This window comes from Typopeltis vanoorti, chromosome 9 (assembly GCF_054136105.1).
Source record: "Typopeltis vanoorti isolate ZY-2024b chromosome 9, IOZ_Tvanoo_1.0, whole genome shotgun sequence".
NCBI lineage: Eukaryota > Metazoa > Arthropoda > Arachnida > Uropygi > Thelyphonidae > Typopeltis > Typopeltis vanoorti.
In genome coordinates this window covers 55,021,477-55,045,915 of record NC_143557.1, presented here as the reverse complement: position 1 = coordinate 55,045,915, position 24,439 = coordinate 55,021,477, and the positions used below count along the sequence as shown (strand labels likewise).

Below are 24,439 nucleotides of genomic sequence, written 5' to 3'. Positions count from 1 at the left end.
TTTTGGGTCTTGTTGACTGGTGGCGGGAATTGCAGGTGTATGACCTCTTCTAGTGATAGCATCGGGATTCCCAGTGCTGTGCTCAGTCTTTGCCAGACGCATTGGGCTGGTGGGCAAAAATAAAAGAAATGCTCCACCGTTTCCACGCCCCGGCAGACATCACAAAAGGGATCGCACGGACTGGGTACGTACCTAGATTTAACCTGTTTCACCGGGAGCCGCCCATAAGCTATTCGCCAGGCCAGATCTCGATGAAAAGGCTGTCCCCAGCTATTCTTGATGTTTTTAAAGAGAATTTCATTGTTTGTCCCGAGGTTTGGTGTATCACGCCTGGAGAGTTGGAAGAAATCCCAGTATACTGCTTTGGGTTTGTGTGTGAGGATTTCTGTTCCTTTGTCTCTAAGTACTGTGAGTGATTTTACTAGTGTGTGATACCACTTGGGCACAACCCTTGCACGGGGTCCAGCATAGTCCGTGGTTCCAAAGAGGGGGAGGAAAAGTCCTATAAAATATCCAATTAGGAGGCCTGAAATATGGTTTGAGTTTAAGGCCTTCCGTACGGTTTTGAATGTATTTGCATAAAGCAAGCTTTTGAGATCAGGCAGAACGTACCCCCCTTCTTCATGTTTTAGTTGCAGGTATTGTTTTTTAACCTCATGTTTTTTTTCATTTCAGAAGAAATCTATGAGTTTTTTGGATAATTGGTTTTCTTGTAGCAGTGTGATGCCTGTGATATTGACTGTGTGCATCAGCATTGGGGTAATGATTGTTTTTATCACTGTGGCTCTGCCATAAAAGGAGAAAAAGGTCGGTTTGAATAGACTTATCTTTTCCGTAGTTATTTCCTGTAATTTTTTAACTGGTAAAGCTAGCGACTCGGAAAAGGGAACTCCTAGTATTGTTAGTGGCTGCGTATGCAGCGCTAAACCGTAGGGAAGTCCGGTGTTATGGAAATTTCCAAAATTTTTGATTTTGGTTTTTTTGTGCATTAACTCGGAGACCACTGACTATGCTGAAGTTTTGCAGTATGTCAAGATAGATGCAGATAGACTCACAGTCTCTGAGTGTGGCCACTACATCATCTGCATATGCTACTATTTTGCACTGTTTGGAGACTTGGGGCAGTGGAATACCATTAATTGCAGGAGTGTTCTCTATTCTTTTGATGAGGGGTTCTAATGCTAGGGAAAAGAGAAGGGGGCTTAGTGGGCAACCTTGCCTAACCCCTCTCTTTATACGGATTGGTTCTGTCAGAAACTCATTAATAGACAGTTGTGTCGAGGCCTCCGCGTACATATGTTTAATTGTACGCCGAAGTTTCAGGCCTATGCCTACTTTTTTTTAGGGTGTCCTGTAAGTACGTGTGGCTGACGCTGTCGAACGCTTTTTCCAGGTCGGTGGAGAGAAGTGCCAGGGGGTATTTTTTTTCCTTGGCCAGTCTGATTAGGTCTCTTAGCAGGAAGAGATTAAATTCCATAGATCTACCTGGGATTCCATAGACCTGTGAACTTGTTATTATGTTTTCTATTCCGCCCTTAATGCGTGTACAGATGATTTTTGCGAAAAGTTTATAGTCTAGGTTAGTTAAGGAGATGGGACGCCAGTTATTTGACAAGGTCCGATTTTGGTCTTTTTTGGGGATAAAGATTGTATAGCTCTTAGCGAATTCCTCGGGGATGTTTCCCAAAGTGAGGAATTCGTTAAAGATCTTTACTAGTGCTGGCAGTACAAGGTCCCAGATAGATCTATAGAATTCTATCCCCAGTCCGTCTGGCCCTGGGGTCTTTTTGTCTTCGGGTTATTAGAAAGTTGTATATGGGGGTGCGGTATCCCGAAGGGATACCGCACCCCCATATACAACTTTCTGATACCTATCCAACAGCAAGTCATTGTTTCAACTCAGAAGTTTGTTATCGAATCATATCTATTTCAATTTATTTTTTATTTAACAGCCTGTCATGTGGCAGTCTATCAAAAGCGTTTGCAAAATCCATCCTCCCTGCTCAAGGTATTTGTCACTTCGTTGCAGTACATAAGTTAGTAAAAGATGATCTCCTTTTAACAAATCCATGCTGATAACCACAGAGAATACTGCTGTTATCAACCCATTTCTGTATCCTACTTCTCACCAATCCCTCTAGTACTTTCATCACAACTCCAGATATACAGATTGGCCTATCATTTGTAGCCACATTCTTAGCCCCACTTTTATGTATTGGAACAATTTTACTTTCTTTCCACTCCCTTGGAACCTGTGCTGTTGTAAGACTTATTAAACAGACATGCCAATTCCCTGGAACATTCTCTTAAGATGTGTGGTGATATGTCATTAAATTCTATTGCCTTATTGACATCTAGTTTATTTATTTTCTCAAGTAACTCCTGTTCATTCACAATTAATCCACCCTCTCCTACACCCTCTACACTTGATTTTCTCATGATTTCACCCTGATTAGGATGAAGCACTCTTATAAATTGATCACTGAATACCTCAACAATGTCTTCAGCAGTTACATATTCTACCATTTTCATCCATTAACATCATCTATTTTTAATCTTTTTCATTTTACTTGCCACATATGTAGAAAACTCTCAAGATTTTTTCTTTGCCTGATTTGTAATTTCTGTCCATACTTCACTTTTGTTGTCTTTACTGACTGAGTCACTTTCCTGACTTATTCTTTATACTCTTCATGTAACTGATTATTACCATTTTTCATCTTTTTTTTTTTTTTTGTACTGCCTCCAAAAGTACCTTCTTCCAGATTTCATGCTTAAGCCACTCATTCATCCATTTTACACCTACCTCATCCAGTCTTTTGACCTTTGGAATACAGTCACACATTGATGCTGTTATATATTTCTTTGTCAGTTCCCAAGCAGCATTTATTTCCTTACTGCTCAACTTCTCATTCCATGCTAGTTTTAAGCTGTATTCTAAGCTTGTCATAATTACCATCCTTGTGCTTTCACATATATCAGTCTGCATATGGCTAGCCATAACCCAGGTGATCACCTCATGATCACTCTCAATAACTGGAGGAAAGTGTGAACTCCCACTCATAATTACATCTTCTGATGAAATGATGAGATCTAAAACTCTTGATTCTCGTGTGTCCTCATTTACATGATGCCTGAAATAGTTATCTCTTAAGAACTCGAGAAATTTATTTTCCTTATTCCCAAATGCTATCTCTTCATTCCAATCTATTTGACTTATTTCAATGATTTTGGAATGAATAAAATTAAATCAATGAAATCATTTCATCTTTATTTCTGATACTTCTGCATTTGTAAACAAACACGGCAGTTTATTTAACTCTATAACAAGTCCTATTCAAGCCACATGTTGGTGGCTTGAATAGGACTTGTTATAGAGTTAAATTGGGCAAGGGCGGGAGTGGTTTTTCCCACCACTCCTGCCCTTGCCCAATCATCTTTATTACCACTTACCACATGCATTCACTCAGTCTCGACTTCTCCACCCACATCACAATGTACTCCATCTCCATATACACATTCACTACTATTTTCAACATCCACTCTCACTATGCCTTGTCTTCCTGTTCATCCAGGGCCCATTCCCCCCCCCCCCCCCCCCCCCCCCGTTTCCCTGTTCTTCTTACATTCTCGTTCTGTCTCCTTTTCATACTAGTATTTCCACTGCCAAGTACTTCTGTCAAAACTACTCTCCTGATCTTTTCCTTTATCTCTTACTTCTGATCTCTTGCTTACATCACACACACTGCACTTCCATCAAGCAACACTCTCTCCACTGCACTCACTCCAATGCTATTCAAGTGCAGCCCATCACGCATGTATAATTCTGTTCTTCCCTCAAACACATGCCATACATCCACAAACTGTATTCCCTTCTCCTCACACAGCTCCCCTATCATACCATTCATTTTTCTGACTTTCCATCTCAATTGGTCATTGTCATACCTCGGCAACACACTGCTATACTACTATCTCTCACTGTTCTCAATAACCTCCTGATATTTGTCCTTACATTCTTCTTGTGTCCACTTAAATCACTAGTTCAACCTTTTTTGTATCATGCACCACCTTAATGCCTCAAAGATTTTGATGTCCCCTCTAGTATAATATTCAACCAAGTTTTGAAAATGTATAATATAAATAGGTACTTCAAATAAAAAAGGAATATAGGTAAAACTGGCTTTAATTTGACTTTCTTCAATGAATATAAATTTTATATTACACTTTGTATATTATAATACATAAATCAAACTCAACTTGGGAAAATAAAATCTAAGTTAATGTGATCCTTGAGCTTGATGTCTGCTGCAAAGAGTTTTTAATTGAGGTACTAATTTAGTCAATTTCAATTTCAAATCCCCATGGTTTGTGATATCCAGAGAATTTCTTTTTTTTTTCAGTAACAAGTCATTTACATCACTTAAAGCCACATTCAACTAAGTATGATGAAGGGAAGGACAACAGTAATTTTCTTGCATAACTAGTTGAATTTGGTATTTTGTTTCTGTCTCATCACAAAGCCATGTCATTGTTCCTTTTATGTTGAATAAAGTTTTAATAGACTCATCATTTTGCATTTCTGATAGTTCTTCTTGATACTGCATGGCTGCATGGCCAGCCACAACAGTTAAGTCCACTAGCATTGGCTGAGCTATCTAAGATGGAAAATCAGTTTCTTTTAAATCAGGAAATCTGTTATTTAAATCACAGGCCATCTTGCTCAGGTGATCTGCAATAACAAGTACACAGCATCAGCTACTTCACACTTGTTTAGCCAATAAAATTGGTCAAATTTTTTGGCTGAAACATTCTTTTGACATAATTGCAGAAATGCAATGAAGCCAAATATATGGGTCTTATTTGCTCCTTGCTTATTTAACTATTCAGCTTTTCAAAGATATATGTCAAATAACTCACAAATGCTTGACCATCAAGCATTTGTGAGTTGAATGACAAACCAGAAACTTTTGTTTCAAGTTTGTCATTCAAAAACCTACTAAGAATATCAAATAGTTCCTTGAATCGTCTCAAGCAATTCACACTGGGACAGCCATCTCACCTCGGTGTGAAGCAATAGTCTTACATAGTCAGCAGTTTTATCCTCACAAAATTGTTTGAAGAGACACTCACATTTGGCATTAGCTTTGATAGTGTTGATGCATTTTATAACTGAGTTCAATATCTCATTTAGAACAGATGAAAGTTTTTTTGGAAACTAAATTTTCTTTGCGAATAACACAATGCACAAGCAACATTTTAGGATTGTCATCCTTCATTAATTTTAAACAGCCACATTTCTTGCCCATCATAACAGGAGCACCATCTGTAACACGAGGTGTAATATTTTTCATTGATATTTGAGCTTCATCTAAATAATTGAGTTTATTGTATATATATGAATGGCAGTAGTGGTGATTTTCAATGATTCACAGAACGACATCTCTTCAGTAAATTCACCATTATCAATATATCTCACATAAGTCATCAATACAGTCTCTCACTGTATTGATGACTCTCGATACTCTCAGTGTATTTTACAGTTGATTCATCAATCTGTATTGAGAATTTCCTTGATCTCAACTTTTCAACAAGTTGTGTTTCCACATCTTTAGCCATCTCATCTCATCTCATCTCATCTCATCTCATCTCATCTATGCTTTTGCTAACAGTGCTATTGCTCAGTGCATTCATGATTTTTTCCTGATTTAGCTGTGAGCAGAGAAATTTTATACGTAGCTTCAAGAATACAATTTTGGGTAGCAGTTCATACAGAGAACAATGAATCTATTGTTGATCTTTTCTCAAACTTATTCTTCAGAGACTTAAATTAGTTCAAATCATAGTTCACATAAGCGCTATATTTCACCTTCAAATGTGCTTAGAGACAATCTTTTTTCAATGATTCATTGGTCAAACAGTGTTTGCACAATAGACAGAATGATTACATTCATCCTGAGCAGCGATTATGAAACTGAAAGGAAAAAAATTGGTTTCTAAAGTATACTGTATGCTCTCTCTCTCTCTTTCTCTCAGATCTCCTCATGTCTGAGGACTCGTAATGACCTTCCTGATGATGTTTCTCCATTTCTTTCTCTCCTGTGCTTCTCTTATTGCTTGTTCTAGTTTAAGTCCAGTGATTCTTGATATTTGGTCAATCCACCTGTAGGGTGGTTTTTCTCTTTTTCTTTTCCCACACGGTTTACCCTGGTTGATTATTTTTTCAGGCAGTTGCCTTCCCTTCTACATATGTGTCCAAAATATTGCACTATTCTCTTGTCAATTATGTTTATCAGTCTTGTGTGGATATTCAATACTTCTAGAATACTTTTTTTTGTTCATTTTTCTGTCCAAGACACTCTTAACAATCTTCTTCAGCACCAGAGCTCGAACGTCTCAATTCTTCTTCTTCTGTCATCTTTTATCATTGTCCAAGATTCAGAAGCTTAGAGAAAGATCAAATAAATTAAAGTTTCTACAAACTTAATTTTGATATTTTTGGAGATGTGCCGCCTGTCTTTCCAGATCCTAGTTAAGTCAGTCATCACTTTCATAGCTAGTGCTGTTTTTCTTCTTATCTCTTTTTTACTTCCATCTTTTTTTTTGTTATTAACACTCCAAGGTAATTAAAATTGTTGACAATTTCAATTCCTTCTACATCTATCTCTTCTGTGTTGTTTAAAATCATTATTTTGGTTTTGTCTCGATTTATTCGTAAACCATGGCTTAAGCTTTCCATACTGTATGCATGTGTGGGTTATACAAGGAAATGAATGTCGTATAACATGTATTTATTATTATTATTATTATTATTATTATTATGTGATACCTCCAGGGAGTCCAAAGACTCATCAAGGGAGGTCACCTACTCTACACCTCTCTGTCTCCACCATTCAATCCACCAACTACAATGAAACACAACTACCATTATCATCTACACCAACACCATCTACCACCTATCATCACCACTAGTAGTTTCCAGACAATCACAAACATCCATGCCAATGGCGAGATTTGAACCTGCAGCCTTTTGGCTGGAGAGCAGATACGCTGACCACTCGGCCAACCAGGCCGACGCCTTTCCTCCTCATGTCCAAAGCATGAATTATCTTTCTCTTTCTCCCTCCTGGGTGGCAAACTTTATGGACTCTCTTTATTAACTAATCCTCTAACAATCGAATTTCCATATGCTGCTATTGTTGAATTACTCAACACCTCTTTTACTCTTTTTTCTTTCATTCTTTTCTTTTTCAGACTTTCATTAGTTTCCACGAAATGTCCAGTATCACTCCATATATTACTATTTTCATTTTGAATAGCTGTTTCATAAAATCTTTCATTCCAACAATTTCACTCTTTTTCACTGCTGTGGTCTTGCTACCTTGCATTCCGCTGCATCTTACTTCTGTTTCCTCATTTGTGCTTCCTTTTGTTCCCTTATTTTTGCTTTTATATTCTTGTGTTTCTTTCACTCCCCCAATCTCACTAGCTTTCATTCTGTTTCTGTTTCTTTCATTTATGCTATCTTTCATTTCTTCAGTCAGTTTTGTCAGTCAGCCAGTTTCATTAACTCGTAGTCTAACAAAATATTGCACTTCCTACAAATCCATACTTTCTCTCATCAGTCTCTCTACATATACATGCCATACATCCACAAACTGTACTCCCTTCTCCTCATACAGCTCCACTAGTATACCATGCATGATTCTGGCTCTCTGTCTCATTTGGTCATTGTCATACCTCAGCAACACACTGACAACCTTTCCCATCTTTCACTCTTCTCAGTAATATTATTATTATTATTATTATTATTATTCAGGCCTCCATGGAGTCAAAAGATTCATCGTGGGAAGTCCTTCCTAGGAAACACAAAGTCTATCAAGACTCATCGTGGGAGGTCCCTCTTAGGAAACACAAAGTCTATCATACCACTCCTCAAACTCATTGACCATTCTTGCTCTCACCACTCTATCAGGCAATGTATTCCATGGTTCAACCACCCTCCATGCAAAGAAGCCACTCCTCACCCTCTTGCAAACAGTTTCCTTTCGTAACTTCCAGGGATGGCCTCTTGTCATCACTCCTTCCCGCTGTTTCAACCAAGTGAAAGAACTCTCCAGTGTCAACCCTGTAACCACCTCTCAACAGTTTAAAAGTCTCAATCATATCGCCTCTCTTTCTTCTATCGACCAAACTCTGCAGTCCACATTCTCTCAGCCGATCCTCATAACTAACATTGTACAGTCCTGAAACCATCTTTGTTATCCGCCTTTGTACCCTTTCCACAGTTAATTTATCCCCTTCAACCTGGGGACCAAATCTGTGAACGATAGTCTAAGTGTGGTCTGATCAGAGTCTTATACAATGTAATGATAACTCTTTTATCTCTTCAGGTCAGTGTCCTTCTCATTATTGCAGCAATCCCCTGTGTTACCTTCACCACCTTTGCAATATGTTGCCTAAATTTCAGGTTTCTATCAATCATCAACCCCAGATCTCTTGTCTCCCCTAATTCCTCCAGTATTATCAGCTTTGGTGCTGTTTGACCAAACTAGCATTGGTAGTCTTACACTTTTTTTTCCAAAGCAATTCATCATCTGATCACAGTGCAATTCTAAACCCATTTATCATCTACTTATCCTCCTCCTCCTCCTTTTCCTTCTTTCTCTATGCTCCATTCTCTGAAATAGACTTTATCCTCCAGTTTTCTCCATGAACCATGACTGCAACTCTCCAAAAAATATCATTAAGTTTCTTTTTAGTTTCCACTCTTAATTCCTCCTGTTCACTGCAGTTCTCTTTCCATAGTAATATTCTGGAGATCAGGCTATAAGTATTAACAATTGGATATTGCAGGATTATAACCATTTAGTTCCTTTAATTCACTGAAATTGAATCATGGACAGCACTCGTTATACTGGATTTATCTGACTCAACTACCATTTGAGATTTTAAAAAAAAATTAATAACATTAAAATTCTATCTCATGTAGCTTCTGTGGAGAAAGGACTTATTAGAATCACTTCTTTCTGGTATTAAACCACTCACAAAGAAGTAAAAAGAAAATTATATTTTAATTTGACTAGTTTTATGAAAAAGCTCTCTTTCATTTCATCAGTAAATAGCATGGATAAATTAAAAAAAAAAAACTACAAGCAAAGTAATAACAGTTAACATTTCCAGTTAAGAATATTTGAAAATGTTTAAACAATGGAAAGCGTGGTTTCGCTGTTACACTTGCTGCTAGTTCATGGGTCGCTATATACTGCTGGTAGATACAAGTGTGTCGTGATGGATTAAGGATGACCAGATATGATGTAAAATCATCCCTTGTTTTTTATTACACTGTATATGATACTTCATTTCAGCTGATTCTTTGAATTCTTTTGAATAAAAGCAATAATCAATGTGGAGCATTTCAGTTTGTTGCCATTCTACTAAATGTTTTGTATCTTTTGTATGTGTTGCCAGCCCTGAATTATGCTTTCTTTCATTCTCAATGGCCTTGATGTGTTTGGATTGGTCATTTCTCTCCATATCTGCCAGTTTGTCCAATGTAGTGTAGCTTGCAGCTGCAACTGATTTTGTAGACACCTGTTTTTTTTAAGTGGTGGATGTGGTGGGTTAGGAGATTTCAGATGACTGGAGATTTTGTTGATTGGGAAGAAAGTGACTTTCAGATTTTTTGGATGAATCAATCTTGCTATTTTATTGGTGATTGATCATATATGTGGGAGAATCATTGCTCCTTTATATTCTTGGTTTATTTGTTCTTCTGTTTGTTTTGGAGGTCATGATAGAATGTTTTTGACCAATATTCTGTTGTAGCTATTTTTGAAAGGACAGAATTAAGATACTGTAGCTCTTGGTTTCTTTTATCTATTCATCGAAATTCTGTAGGCTCTATTGCATAAAGAACAGTGATGCCTATTTTTTGTGTTGGGTGATGATGAGAAGTTGCATGTAGATAATGTTCTGTGGTTTACTTCTATTTTTTGATCTTTTCTAATATTATTATTATCAGACCTTGAGAGAGGCCTTACATCACCCACACCAGCTGGCATAGCTGTTCTTATACTCTTTCACACTAGATGTATTCACTACTTCAACGGGCAAACTATTTCACTCACTGACTCATGGTTCTGCAACAGAAAATTGTAGTTCTCATCTCTTTCTTAACCTCACATAAACTCACCTTCCACATATGCTCCCTTGTACTCTCTCCACTTCCCATATAATGAAAAATTTCATCAACCAATGTCTTATAATGCCTGTCCTATCAAAAGTTTATATACTTGTGTAATATCATCACTTTTTTCTTCTGTCTACCAGTCCACATACTCTCACTCTGTCTACATTCTATAATGTTGATATTATCTTTGTAACTCTTCTTTGAAGCTTCCACAGTTTCTTTATCCTCTCCAAACCGAGATTTCAAATCTACATATAGTAGTTCAGGTGTGATCATATCAAGGCCTTGTATACAGGCAAAAATGATTTCCATATCCTTTTATGCCAGTGTTCATTTCAACATCACAATTATCCTCTGAGTTGTACTTAGCCATTTTCCCCACACTTCCAGCCTATTCAGATCACCCTGTAAATGCTATATATCAATAGCATCCCAGATTGCTCTTTCCCAATATCATTAATACACTGCTTGGAAAGAAGTCAACATACACCCCCATGTGCAAAGTACATTATGCCATGTAATGAGTCACATATTTGTAGCCGGTATAAATTGGAGGAATATAATGCTCTCCCAAGTCAGTGCAACTGTGTCTAGATGAAATGGCTGTGAGAAAGAAACTGACAGAGTTTGAAAGAGCCATTGTATAGGATAGGATGCCATTTGTAGGCCTATCTGCTTAGCAAATTATTGACAAATTGGGCCATTCTAGGTCAACAATCAATGATACCATACTGAGATGAAATTGTAGGGAGTCAACTGTAAGTGCTACCTGCAGTGGATGATCCACAACACTTACTGAACGTGACGTAAGGTGCTACGGAGGATAATATGTAAAAACTACCATGCATGTTGCAGTCCTGCCATGGAAGCTCCATATTACACAAACCAACATGCAGTGTCATCTTCAGTGGCGCAAAGAGAATGTACAATTGGCCATGGAAGCTTGGAAAGCTGTGTTATGGAGTAATGAATCATACACCTTCTACAGAGCAGATGGACAGGTATGGGTATGGTGGTTGCTCAGTGAATGTCTCTTACCAGAATGCACAATTCCAACTATGAAATTCAGAGGTGACAGTGTGATGGTATGGTTCTGTTTTTCCTGGTTTGGCCTTGGACCTCTGTTTGTGTTGCCACAAACATTGAATCTGAGAGGTATCTTTGGTATTTTTATGAAACTGACCATTGTCTCTTTCAGCAAGACGATGCACCATGTTATAAGGCTGCTGTAAATGTGTGATCTGATGCTCCAGTTCATCAATGGGATGAACCGCATCACATGCCTACAAGAAGAATGGTCCAGAATTCCTCTTGAACACTATCATAGTCTTCTGAAAAGTATGCCCCTTAGGATTGTTGCAGTCATCTCAGTGAAAGGAAGTCCTACATCTTATTAAGTTGGGCCCCATCTTAATAAGATGTAGGACTTGTAAATGTAGCACCATAGCCGTTTGTTCCTCACACTATGGTGTCCATTGACTTCTTTCCAAGCAGTGTATATAGATTAAATAACTATGGTCCAAGGACTGATCCCTGGAGCACACCACTAATCATATTAAATCTTGCAGATTCACACTCCCCATATATCACGTTCTAATGCCTGCCTTTCAGCCATCTTCTTATCCAATTCAATAGTTTATTTTCCAATCTCATATTCTCCAGTGTATGCAATAGCCTTTAATTTGGTATCCTATCAAATGCCTTAGCAAAATCTTACAAAATCATAGTGTATCCATTTCGTTATTCCAACTCAGCCATAATATTCTCATAAAATTTGAGCAAATTGCTAAAACATGACCTCCCTTTAGTAAACCCATGCTCTTCTTTGCAAAGTATAGTTTGTCTGTCAACCCATTTCTGTATGTGAGTTCTTGCCATCTTCTTTAAAACCTCCACTACAGCTCTAGTAGTGGAGGTTTTAAAGCCTCCACTATTGGTAGGTAGTTAACACACATTGGTTTTTGCACCACCCTTGTACAATGGAACTGATCATACATTCTTTCCATTCCTGTGGAATCTTTCCTGAGGTGGGAATCAAATTGTACAAACATGTCAAGGTCTGAGCTGTTTCAGCTGAATATTCCTTTAGCATATGTGCTAATTTTCTATCTGACCCTATTGCTGAATTGTTATCCAGGTTATGCAAAAGCTATTGAACCTTATTCTTATGCACCTCTATCTCTTCATCGAGTGTAGTGACAACATTGTGCACCATGTTTTATATATGCCTGGTTGATAGATCTTAGCAAAGTGAGTGCTCATTATTTGAACAATTTTTTATCTACTTCTGACACAAGGGTACATATCGCCTGCATTCTTGTCAATGTGCAATAGGTTTTTGCTGTTTCCTCTCATGTTTTGGGATTAAATAAAAATAGCCAAGTGACAAACTCAGTGAAAGTTAATCATGGATGCTGAAAGTAATCTCACACCTGTATTTATGCTTTTGGCTTGAAAGTGATGTTTCAGTTGTATTAGTCATGTTTGATGAATCTGTAATATGGATGCTATACCATTACAAGAAGATTATTTTCAGAGACAAGTGACCAAGCTTGTTAATCATTATTATTATATTCACACAGTTGATACACTTGATATACAGTCAAAACAAGATATCATTCAAACAGCAATTTGAGAGGTAATACAGAGCAATTCAGATTCTACCCAAGAATTCTAAGAATAGTCTATCAGGTAGTGTTGTAAAGTGTGGACTGTTCCAAGTAATGCTGTTTTTTGTAGATCATATTTGGTCACTTTGTTTATGTTTAATTCTTGTAAACTTCAATAGCTTTTTTGAAATTGCACAAAGTACACCTATAACTGTTGGGATAACTTTAGTGTGTTTAAGCCACAGCTGGCCAACTTCGATTGCCAGATCTCAATATTTAGTGATTTTTTACAATTCTTTGTTGTTGATGTTGTTATCAGTGGGTACTGCAGCATCAATAATCCAAGCTTGTCTATGTTCAATAATTGTGATGTCAGGTCTATTGTGTTCCAAATGCTGATCTGTTTGTATTCTAAAGTTCCAGAGAATTTTTGCTGTTTCATTTTCCAGTACTGTCTCTATTTTATACTGCCACCAGTTATCAGAAGTAGGAAAACCATATTTTTTGCATACATGCCAATGAATTATTTTGGCTACTTGATCATTATTTATACTCAGTTTGAGCTATCTTGCTGCAGGCACTGATTAGATGTTCTACAGTCTTCTCTTTCTGATCACATAATCTGCATTCGCTGTTATTATTGACATTCAAAAGTTTTGCTTTAATTGCATTAGTTTGTAACATCTGTTCCTGAGTATCTAGAATAAATCCTTCTGTTTCTTTTTTAATATATTCATATTGTAGCTATTGCCACATCTTGGGCATGTCAATTTTTTCCTCAGTATCTCAAAGAAATTGGCCATGCAAGGATTTATTTTTCCAGCACACATTTATTTTGCTGTTCCTTTTTGTAATCGGATTTGTTTCCTATTGCTTTTAGAAGGCCCTCTTGTGAAATGGCTTGAAGCATTTGTTACAGCTATTGTCAATGTAATTTTTTAAACTAAATTCTTCTTTTTCCACAGTCTATCCACTTGCAGCAGACCCTGTTCACCTACTCTTTTTGGTAGGTACAGTCGTTCAACATCACTTCATGAATGCATAGTCATTAATTTTCTTTTTTTGCAGTCCAATTTGTCCAGGTCTTCTTTTGTCAATTCTATTATGCCAGCATTGGATCAGTGGTATAGCCCAAGAGTTCATTGCTCTAATTGTGTTTAATCCATTGAGTTTTGTTTTCAGAATATTTCTAACTCTTTTTGATGTATTCTGCTGCTGCCTGCTGTTTAACTTTCGAGTGGAGAATATCATTAGCTTCTAATATTCCTAGGTACTTATAGTGTTCGTTAGTCAATATTGCTTTTATATATTTCTCTTGTTCGAAATTAAAATTGCTACTTCATTAATTTTTCCTCATTTAATAGATAAAATTGCACATTTATATAGACCATATTCTATTTGATGTCCTGACTGAAAATATGAATTATGTTCTATAAAGAGTCTATTTGCTGTGCCGATTTTCCATATAACTTCAAGTCATCCATATACATCAGATGGAAAATTTTAATTATTATATTTAGGAATTTCATATCCAAGTTTTGTTTTCTTCAAAATCAAAGACAATGGTATCAAAGAAATATTGAAGAACAATGGTGATAAGGAATCACCTTGGAAAATTCCAGGTTTAATGCTGATATCTCCGAATCATTCATTATTGACTATTAAAGTCAGTAATTAATTTTTCATGATTTCATAGCAGCAGCGAGAAATGAACGTATGTTTTTGCTAATTCCAAATATTTGTAGTGATTTTAGGATCCAGGAGTGTGGGAGGGAATCAAATGCTTTCTTATAGTCTATCCATGCCATGTTTTAGTTACTTTTTCGTCTTTTTGAATTTCTGAGGATCATTTTATTAATAAGGATCTGGTCTTTTGTTCCTCTAGATTTTTGAAAATTGCCTTTTTGTTCAATTGGATAAATCTGATTATCTGATAAGTAGTGGTATATGGAATTTGCTATGATTGCATTGATTAATTATTATTATGATTATTATTATTAGTTAAGACTGTTGTGAAATTTTGAATGAGTTGAGGGATCTGGTAGTGTTGGAGGACAGGGACCTGAAGTTTTGGGATCACATTGCACAATTGTAAAGTCATCACATTGATTCATGGCAGTGATGCAGAAATAAATAGGTTATGGTTCCATTGTCTAAGCCTTTGATTCCGGTCTCATTTGTTTATTGTGCACAGATTTAGCCACCCCGATTTTCTTGGGAACGAGGATATATTACAAAGACTCCGAAGAAGATTGCCTATGGTAGTATTGGTTTTTCTGATGTGGGGTATTAAGAAAGATTGAGAGAATATCGTTTGTGAATTTGTGAATTCACATCCTTGTGAATAGAAGTGGAGGAATAGGAGAGTGGATATGAATGACATGTATAATTTAATAAGGAACTGTTACTAGGTTAATGTAGAAGGAATTTTTCATGGCATCAGTGGGAAACAAGGATAGAACAACAGGTCATCCCTGTAAACTGTATAAGGAAGTTTTTTTTGAGGAAGGAAGTAAGGAGCAGGTTCTTCATAGAGAGTGGTTAGTGGGTGGAATGCATTGCCTGTGAGGTGGTGAACACAGACACATTGGATGAGTTTAAAGCAAGTTTTGATAACTTTGTACAGGCGGTCCTTGGTTTACGACGGTTCAGTTTACGGCAATTCACAATAACGCCAGATGCCTGCATGTGCTTTCTTACTGTAGTGTGGTCTGACTGAGAAATGACGCTAGCAGGCATTCTAGTGTTTGAGTGTTTACTGAGCTACTACGACATATATGTATCAAACCTCGATGAGTCTGTCGACTCCTTGTTTTACGACTAGTTTTACTGTTGAATCTATCTAATTGTTCTATTTAATTTTTTTTACATAAATACGTATTTAAATTGATAAAATATGTAATTACATACCGTATCTGATAAAAGAAGTGTGGAAAAGTTAGCAGAACTTGGTGTTAAGAAGATGCGGGAATCAATCACTCTTGAAAAGAAGATGGAGGTGATTCAAAGAATGGTAGATGGACAGATACGTGATAATGTCTATAGAAGTATGAACTTACCTCCATTTACTGTTACTACAATTATGATAAATGCAGATAGAATAAAACAATCTGCACAAACAATCTACGGCAGTATTAAATGCAAAACATGTAAGTTATAGCAATGATAAACTTCATGGAAAAATGGAAAAATTATTATCATTATGGGTGGATGACTTGAATCAGAAAACATTCCTCTGATGCAGGCTGTTATAACTGAGAAAGAAAGAACAATTTTTGAGGATCTTAAAAAGACAGATTGAACCGAAGAAACATTTTTAGGAAGCAAAGGTTGGTTCATGAGATTTATGCCTCGAAGTAAGTGCCATAGTGTGTGTCCAGATATTGGCGCCAGGGTTTCTTCTTGATGGGGAGGAGGTGGAGAGGAGATCCAGAGACGAGTGACCAAGATGATAGCAGGTCTGTGGAATGAACCTTATGAGAACAGGTTGAAGATTTGTGGGTTGCAAAAATTGGTCGATAGGCGGAAAAGGGATGATATGATTGAGGCATTCAAATTACTGAAGGGTTAATCTAGAACATATTTTTGAGAGTAGGACTGGTGGTGGGAGGACTAGGGGCCATACATGGAAGCTGGGCAAGAATGTGGTTAGCAGAGGTGTTAGAGCTAGGTTTTTTACTTGGAGAGTGGTGAATGAGTGGAATAAGCTGCCAGAATAAGCTTGAACTCATTCACTGCTATGACCGTGAATGAGTACAAGGCGAGGTATGACAGATGCTGTATGAACGTTGAATAGTTGTTTGTGACATGATGTTGGGGCCACCCTCGATGAGTCTGTCGACTCCTTGGAGTTGCCCAGAATAATAATAATAATAATAATAATAATAGTGTCAAATTATGTGGTGAGGCTGCAAGTGCAGATGTTGCGGCAGCAGCTGCTTATCCTAAAGAATTTCAAGACTGTGTAGAACATGGAAGTTATCCTCCTGATCTCATTTTTAATGTTGATGAGATGCTCTACTGGAAAAATTTGCCATCACCCACCTTCATTTCCTGTGAAGAGTTCCCCTCCAGGTTTTAAAGCTGCAAAAGATAGACTATGCTTTTGTTGGGTGCAAATCTCTCCGGAACTTTGAAGCTTAAACCAATGTTGATGTACCATTCACAGACACCATGCTCCTTCAAGGGTCTAAAAGCCATGCTGCCAGTCTATTGGAAATGGAACAAGAAAGCTTAGGTTACACAAGACGCTTTTATAGATTGGTACATAAATTATTTTTGTCCTATGGTGCTTCGCTTCTGTAAAGAAAATGATTTTGTCAGCCAAGGCATTACTTCTCTTGGATAATGCCCCTGGATATCCTCAAAACCTTGCTGAAGTAAGAATACCATTAGATGTCAAGGTTGTTTACATGCCCATAAACACAACATCGCTTTTGCAATGGATGGATCAGGGGATTATATCAATCTTCAAAGCCTATTACCTCCATATAACATTTATGGAAACTTCTTGGACACCTCAGGAAAAACTATTAAAGACTATTGGCAGTCATTCAGTATTTTGAAGGGCATTAACAACATCAAGGCAGCTTTGAACGAGGTGTCAGCAAAGTGTTTAAAAGGAGCATGGCAAAAACTTCTTCCAGCATTTATGCATAACTTTGAGGAATTAGAGCAAGAGGAGAACGTTATTGAAAATGTTACCAAGCTTGTGCAAGAGATGGGATTGCACGATATTACAGCTGAAGATGTGACAGAAGTCTTAAAGATCCATGATAAACTGCTTTCCAATGAAGACTTAAAAGAATTAGCCGAAGAATTAAGTCAACATCTGAAGGAGGAGAAAGAAAACAAAGAAGGTCCTCTGAGAGATATAAAAACGGCCGATTTACAGCATATCCTTGCAAGCATAGAGCCATTGACTGATGAACTCTGCGAAATGAAGAAAGAAAAAGAAAATCTAGGCAGTTAACACTGGATACTTTTTTTTTAAAAAAATGCTGGCGATTCGAAATCAGGCACTGTGTACTTAGATTAACATAGAAATATGTAATATCTTTTCAAAGTTTCATATTTTTTGTATATAATTTTGTTTTGTTTTCATTATTAATAATTTTATTTTAGCAAATATATATGTATGTATTATCGAAGCTTTAAATATAATAACGTTACACATACTTCATGTGCATATTTTTTGACTGCACAGAACATAACTTTGTACTTCCCATTAAAATTGGGTTAGTTTTACGCCGATTTGGTTTACGCCCGTTTTTTCAGGAACGGAAGTGAGACGTAAATTGAGGGCTACCTGTATTTGACAACATGCAACTCCTGTAGTGAGTTTTTTACTCCTTTCAATTCTGTTGTTAATAGTAAAAATAATCTTATGCTGAAGCAAGTCATAAATATGTAATTGTTAATGTAGTTTTGTTGAATAAAGCCACTAATCCAGTCTGTTAATAGTTATGCATTTTGATTTGTATTGAATTTTCATGTATTTGATTTTCACGTAGAAAAAAATAGTATTCATCTTCTGACCTTTTTCTTGAATCTTCTGGCAATGGTTTTATTTATTTTTTATGTCATTTACTTGTACTTTTTCTTTTTTTAAATAACAACTTCTATATGTTAACCTATGCACTTAGTACACATAATAAAACTGCTCAGTGCAGTGTTTTTCATATAGAACAGCAGACTGTTTCAATTGTGATTAGTTTTCTGTTAGACTAATGCGAAAATATATAAAGAAAGGTTATAATATCATGTGACATTTTCATTAATTTTTAATTAATAGAAATTCAATGTGGTGCTCAGAAAATGCTGATAACAAGACACAGATGATAATAAGTAATATAGTTAGCAAACTTTTTGATGGAGTTCCAGGTTAGTATTATTGTGTTTAATTATCAATTTGTCACGTATTTATTATGAATGTATCATGTTACAAATAATAAAATTTTGAAATGGCAAATTTGTGCATTATTTTGTGATCGATGTGTTCATTGAGAGTTTGACAAAATCATGCTCTCCTAGTGCTAAAATTAATGATGTTAGTGAGGCTATTAAAGCACAAAAGGTAAATTTAGTTTAATTTTAGTAAATTTAGTTTAATCCTTTATCCAAGTGTAAGCAAGCAAAGTTTGCACCTGAAAATATCTTCAGGACTGAGGTAAGGTGGTACATCCCTTGGCAACTCGTAGCGAAGGTGGACCAAGCTCTGATCACTCCTTGTCTCAGTATCTTCCATAATGCAAAGCACATCTCCTTTGCAGACATGTATACTGCCCTGCATTAAGGGAAGGGCCACTACCCAGACTGGTTTCCACCTTTATTGAGGTCTCATCAGTGGGAGGCAGACGCAGAGTAGTGATACTAAGGCTGAAGTAATGGAGAGGTCATATTTTCCTATACGAGTTGCCAACTGGTGTACCACCTTATTATTAAATTACTCTGGATTTAGAGAAAGCTGGTAGAAGTTTATTTTGCACTTGGTTGGACTATAATAAATTTAGTTTAATCCTTTATCCAAGTGTAAGCAAACAAAGTTTGCATCTGAAAATATCTTCAGGACTGAGGTAAGGTTGCCAAGGGATGTACCACCTTACCTCAGTCCTGAAGATATTTTGATGCAAACTTTGTTTACTTACACTTGGATAAAGGATTAAACTAAATTTATTATAGTCTAACCAAGTGAAAAATAAACTTCCAAAATGATCATAGTGGCTGGAATGAATGATTTAAAAGTATAAAAGTATGGAATGAGAGAGGACATGAAAGAATTACTGGAAGTAAAAAAAGAAAAGACTGAGAGAGTTAAGATAGTGAGGCTGTTGCTGTGGTATGACAGAGTAGGGCTGAGAAGGAGGGCCATAATAGTGAATGACTTGATGGTTATGCAAGTGAATTATGAGTGAATGGTTATGCAAGAGGAGTGGTGTGGAGTTTGTGGATATGTGGAGTGAGTTAGATGGGTGAAAGGACTTATACAAGAAAGATGGTTTGCATCTGAATGGATTTGGTGTTCAGAGACTGGAAAAAGTGTTGTTGAATGTAGTGAAAGTGGATATGCATAATCAAGGAAACTAGAGCTTTTTTTGGGGGAGGGGGGGGGCATAAGCTGTTGAGTGGATATACAGACATCAGTGAGGCAGTTGAGTGTAAGAAAATGTGTATAATATGCCAAAGTTAGTACCACTGGTAACAAATCAGAATGGGATAGCTAGTATAAAGCATCATGATAGCAGTGGGTCTAAGGGGCTTTTGCACTTTATATACACTAATGCTATCAGCATTCGGAACAAGCAGGATGAATTTTTGTCATTGGTTGGTTCATCCTGGCCAGAGGTTATTGGCATTAGTGAGACATGGCTAACAGAAAATGATATAGTTCTAGGATAGAATGTGTTTAGCGAGGATAGAGAGAAAAGAATTGGAAGAGGAGTGTGATTGATGATAGCCAATGAACTTCAGTCAAAGAGAGGAGAATTTCAACTGCAGGGCAGTGAAAATAGCTCATTTGAGGCTATCTTGGTGTGAGATTGAGACCAGCAGAACAAAATATACAGTTGGATGCTGCTATAGACCAGGGAATGAAAAAGATGATAGTGGGGATAATATGTATCAGCAAATGGATTCAATGAGGAGGAGGAGAGGACAAATGGGAGGAAGGAAATGGATTTTATACAGTTATTAAGGGATAATTACTGGGACAGCATATCATAGAATATACTAGGGGTTCGAGAGTTCTTGATCTAGTAATTGCATCTGAGAATTTGTCTGCAACAAATATGACCACATTGCCAGCAATGGGTGAGAGTGAACATATGGTCTTGACCTGGGAGTTGGCTAAATGTGTGAAATTTTCAGTTAAGATGGGGGTATATGTGGAATTAGAGGGCTGGTAAATATGACAAGCTTAGGAGATTGCTTAGATTGGTGCCATGGCACATAAAACTGCAAGGGCTGGATGTTGATTGCATGAGAAGTGGTCAAGGAGTGTTTGAGAGAGGTAATGGCAAACTGCATACCAAGAGTCAGGAGAGTAAATCAAGTGGGAGTTAATTATTATTATTATTCAAGCCTCCATGGAGTCAAAAGACTCATCGTTGGAGGGCCTTACTAGGAAACACAAAGTCTATCATACTACTCCTTGAACTCATTGGCCGTTCTTGCTCTCACCACTCTATCAGGCAGTGCATTCCACAGTTCCACCACCCTCCATACAAAGAAACCACTCCTCACCCTCTTGTTCACAGCTTCCTTTCGTAACTTCCAGGGATGGCCCTTGTTATCGCTCCTTCCCACTGTTCCACCAAGCAAAAGAACTCCCCATTGTCCACCCTGTAACTACCTCCCAACAGTTTAAAAGTCTGAATTATATCACCTCTCCTTCTTCTATCTATCAAACTCTGCAGTCCACATTCCCTTAGCCAATCCTCATAACTAACATTGCACAGTCCTGAAACATCTGCCTCTCTACCCTTTTCACTGTTAATTTATCCCCTTCAAATTCTGGGGACCAAATTTGTTTTCAGATTTGGTACCCAGGATTCAGCATATAGCATTCAGCAATATAGCATATTACAGGTTAAATGGATGAATATCATCATCATCAAGCTGGAGCAGCAAAAAAAGAAACAATTGTAGGGAGAATTTAAGGAGAAAGGTGACCTGCAGGCAGGTGAACAGTACAAGGCACAGGCCAGAAGGGTAACTAGTGTGGTAAGAAAGGCAAAAGCAGACTTAAAGGAAGATAGCAATGCAGGTAAAGAGAATCCCAAACAGTTCTTCCGATATGCTTCGAGTAAAAGAAAGAATGTATATGACAGAATGATTTTAAGGAATGCTGATGGTAGGGAGGTAACTGAATCAGTCGAAAAAGTAAAATTACTAAGTGAACACTTTGCAAGAGTATATCATCCAGATGTGATATTGCAGGAATGAGAAAGCCAAAGGCATATACTGGAACTGAGATAAATGAAATGGATGTGCATAGCATATTACAGAACCTTAATGTGAATACAGCTGTGGAATTGGATGGATAGATTCAAAATCTTCACATGTACTACCATTTTCAACATCCAAACTTCCACTTTTCTGGATACAATTTCACTGCCATTTTTTAGTATGATACAACAATGGATTTTAGTGTTTTATTTTAAGATATTTTATTACTAGGAAACGACATAAAATTTGTTGTACCGTTTACTTTAACAATATTTGATATTTTAATGTCTGGTTCTTTTTTCATCTTCATATTGCGAGGCACATCCTAGGTATCTGCAAGTATTAACTTGTTCTAATATTTTATCATCTATAGTAGCTGTTTTACTTCTTACTCAGTTTTTCTCCTTTAAAAGCCATTATTTTTGTTTTTTCTTTGGATGTTTTCATGTTGTGCTGTTCTGGAATTGGTAAATGAGAAGTGTTAACGTATGTAAAAAGTGTCTGGATAGATTAAAGAGATTAGAAACGGGAGCAAACATCGGGACCATAGTAAAAGAGCTTCGACAGGAGATAGTGAAAATAAAAAGTGAAATGAAACATTTGGAAGAGGATATTAAACAAGTAAAGGAGAGATTGGCTGATGATAAGGAGAAGGAGGATGTTATAAAGAAAGAGTCAAAGGATAGTTGTATATCAGTGTGATACATTATTATAACAGAAAAGGAAATTCCGGGCATCAAAATCAGTAGTAGTTATGGACACAAATGACTTAGTTGAGAAAAAAATATTGATAGAAACTTGAAGAAGTTGTTGCAGCAGGTAAAGAAGAACAGTGTTGTTGGGAAAGTCATAGGTGTATTGACCAGATATGATAAGAGTGAATTGAGAAGGGGAGTAGAGATTATTATTATTATTATTATTATTATTATTATTATTATTATTATTATTATTATTATTATTACCCAAGACCCCATGGAGTCAAAGACTCATCTAGGAGGTCCTTTTATCATACACACAGCTCATCATACCGTGCTTTAAACACACTCAAATTCTCTACAGACACCACACTCTCAGGCAAGGCATTTCAATCATTCACAACTCTGCATGCAAAAAACCTACTTCTCACTCCTCTACTCACACCCTCCTTAAACAGCTTTCAGGGATCACCTCTGGTTCTCCCCCTGATCTCCTACTATTTTCTCTAGAACCTCTCCAGCATTGATCCTATAACAACCCCTTACTAACTTGTAGGTCTCTATCATATCTCCCCCTCTTCCTCCTATCCACCAGACTCTGCAAGTTGCATCTTCTCAATCTTTCCTCATACTCGACATTCCAGAGGTTAGAGACTATCTTAGTCAGTCAATTCTAGATCCTCTCTAACATCTCTTCATCCTTCTGAAAACCAGGTGACTAAATATGGGCACAATAGTTCATGTGTGGCCTAATCAAAGCCTTTTACAATAGAACAAGAATTTCCCTACTTCTACAAGTCAGTGTCCTCTGCATTATTCCCAGAAGCCTTTTTGTTGTCTTCACAATTTTTGCTATGTGTCCCCTAAATTTCAAATCCTTATCCACTATCACCCCCAGATTTCTTATTTACTCCACCTCCGACAGTATATCCTCACCAAGCATAAATTCAGCATCCCATTTTTGTTTCCCAAATTTTAAAACCTTACATTTTGCAACATTGAATTCACATCCCCATTTCTGTGCCGAATCACTCAATTTATTCAAGTCTTCTTGCAAGGCCACAACATCTTCACTATTCTTTATGGTTCGTCCCAACTTTGCATCATCTGCAAACAACTGAATATCTCCATCCAAATCTTTGCCAATATCATTAATATACAAGTTAAATAGTAATGGCCCTAAAACTGACACCTGAGGCACTCCACTAGTGACTTTTCTTTTCCTGGATATCGCATCCCCATACACAACTTGTTGATACCTATCAGATAGCCAGTCTCCAATCCAATGCACTAATCTAATATCCAACTCCATCTGCTCTAGTTTGACTGTCAACTTATCATGAGGTACTCTATCAAAAGCCTTTGCAAAATCCAAGTATATTACTGTGTATCCTTCTCCTCTGTCCAAGAAAGCAGTCACTTTATTGTAATAAGTAAGTAGATTACTAAAACATGACTTCCCTTTAGCAAATCCATGCTGTCCATCCAAGATAATACCATTGTTGTCAACCCAACTCTGGATCCTAGTTCTCACAAGCTTCCCCAACAACTTAACCACAACACCTGACACACAGATAGGCCTATAGTTTGATGCTTGAGTTTGATCACCTCCTTAATGAAGTGGCACAATCTTGCCCTCCTTCCACTCTTTAGGAACTTGACCAAGTGCAAGATTCATATTAAAAAAATATGTCAAGGCAGGTGTCAACTCTCTGGCACATTCCTTCAGAATATGCGGTGATATATTATCAAGTCCCACAGCCTTATTTACATCTAGTTTACTCAACTCCTCAAACACCTCTTGGTCACTTACAGTCAGTCTCACCACCCCATCATCAACTGCTCTCAATCTCTCCATAAAGTCACATTCACAAGATTGAAAGATCTTTATGAACTGCTCATTAAGTATCTCCACCACACATTCTGCAACAGCTGTCTTTATACCATTTTCTCCAATCAATGTCATCCTTCCATAATCATTCTTTCTTTTCTGGCTATAT

The 24,439-nt window shown here is 37.0% G+C and overlaps 1 protein-coding gene across 1 annotated transcript in view; it reads left to right on the top strand.

Moving 5' to 3' along the window:
- The window catches only part of LOC150103058 (uncharacterized), a 209,434-nt gene that overhangs the window by 75,751 nt on the left and 109,244 nt on the right, over nt 1-24,439 (top strand). The window contains exon 7 of the mRNA XM_090398069.1: nt 18,593-18,681. Within this exon, the coding sequence (XP_090254195.1) occupies nt 18,593-18,681 (89 nt within the window). The remainder of the gene's footprint in view (nt 1-18,592; nt 18,682-24,439) is intronic.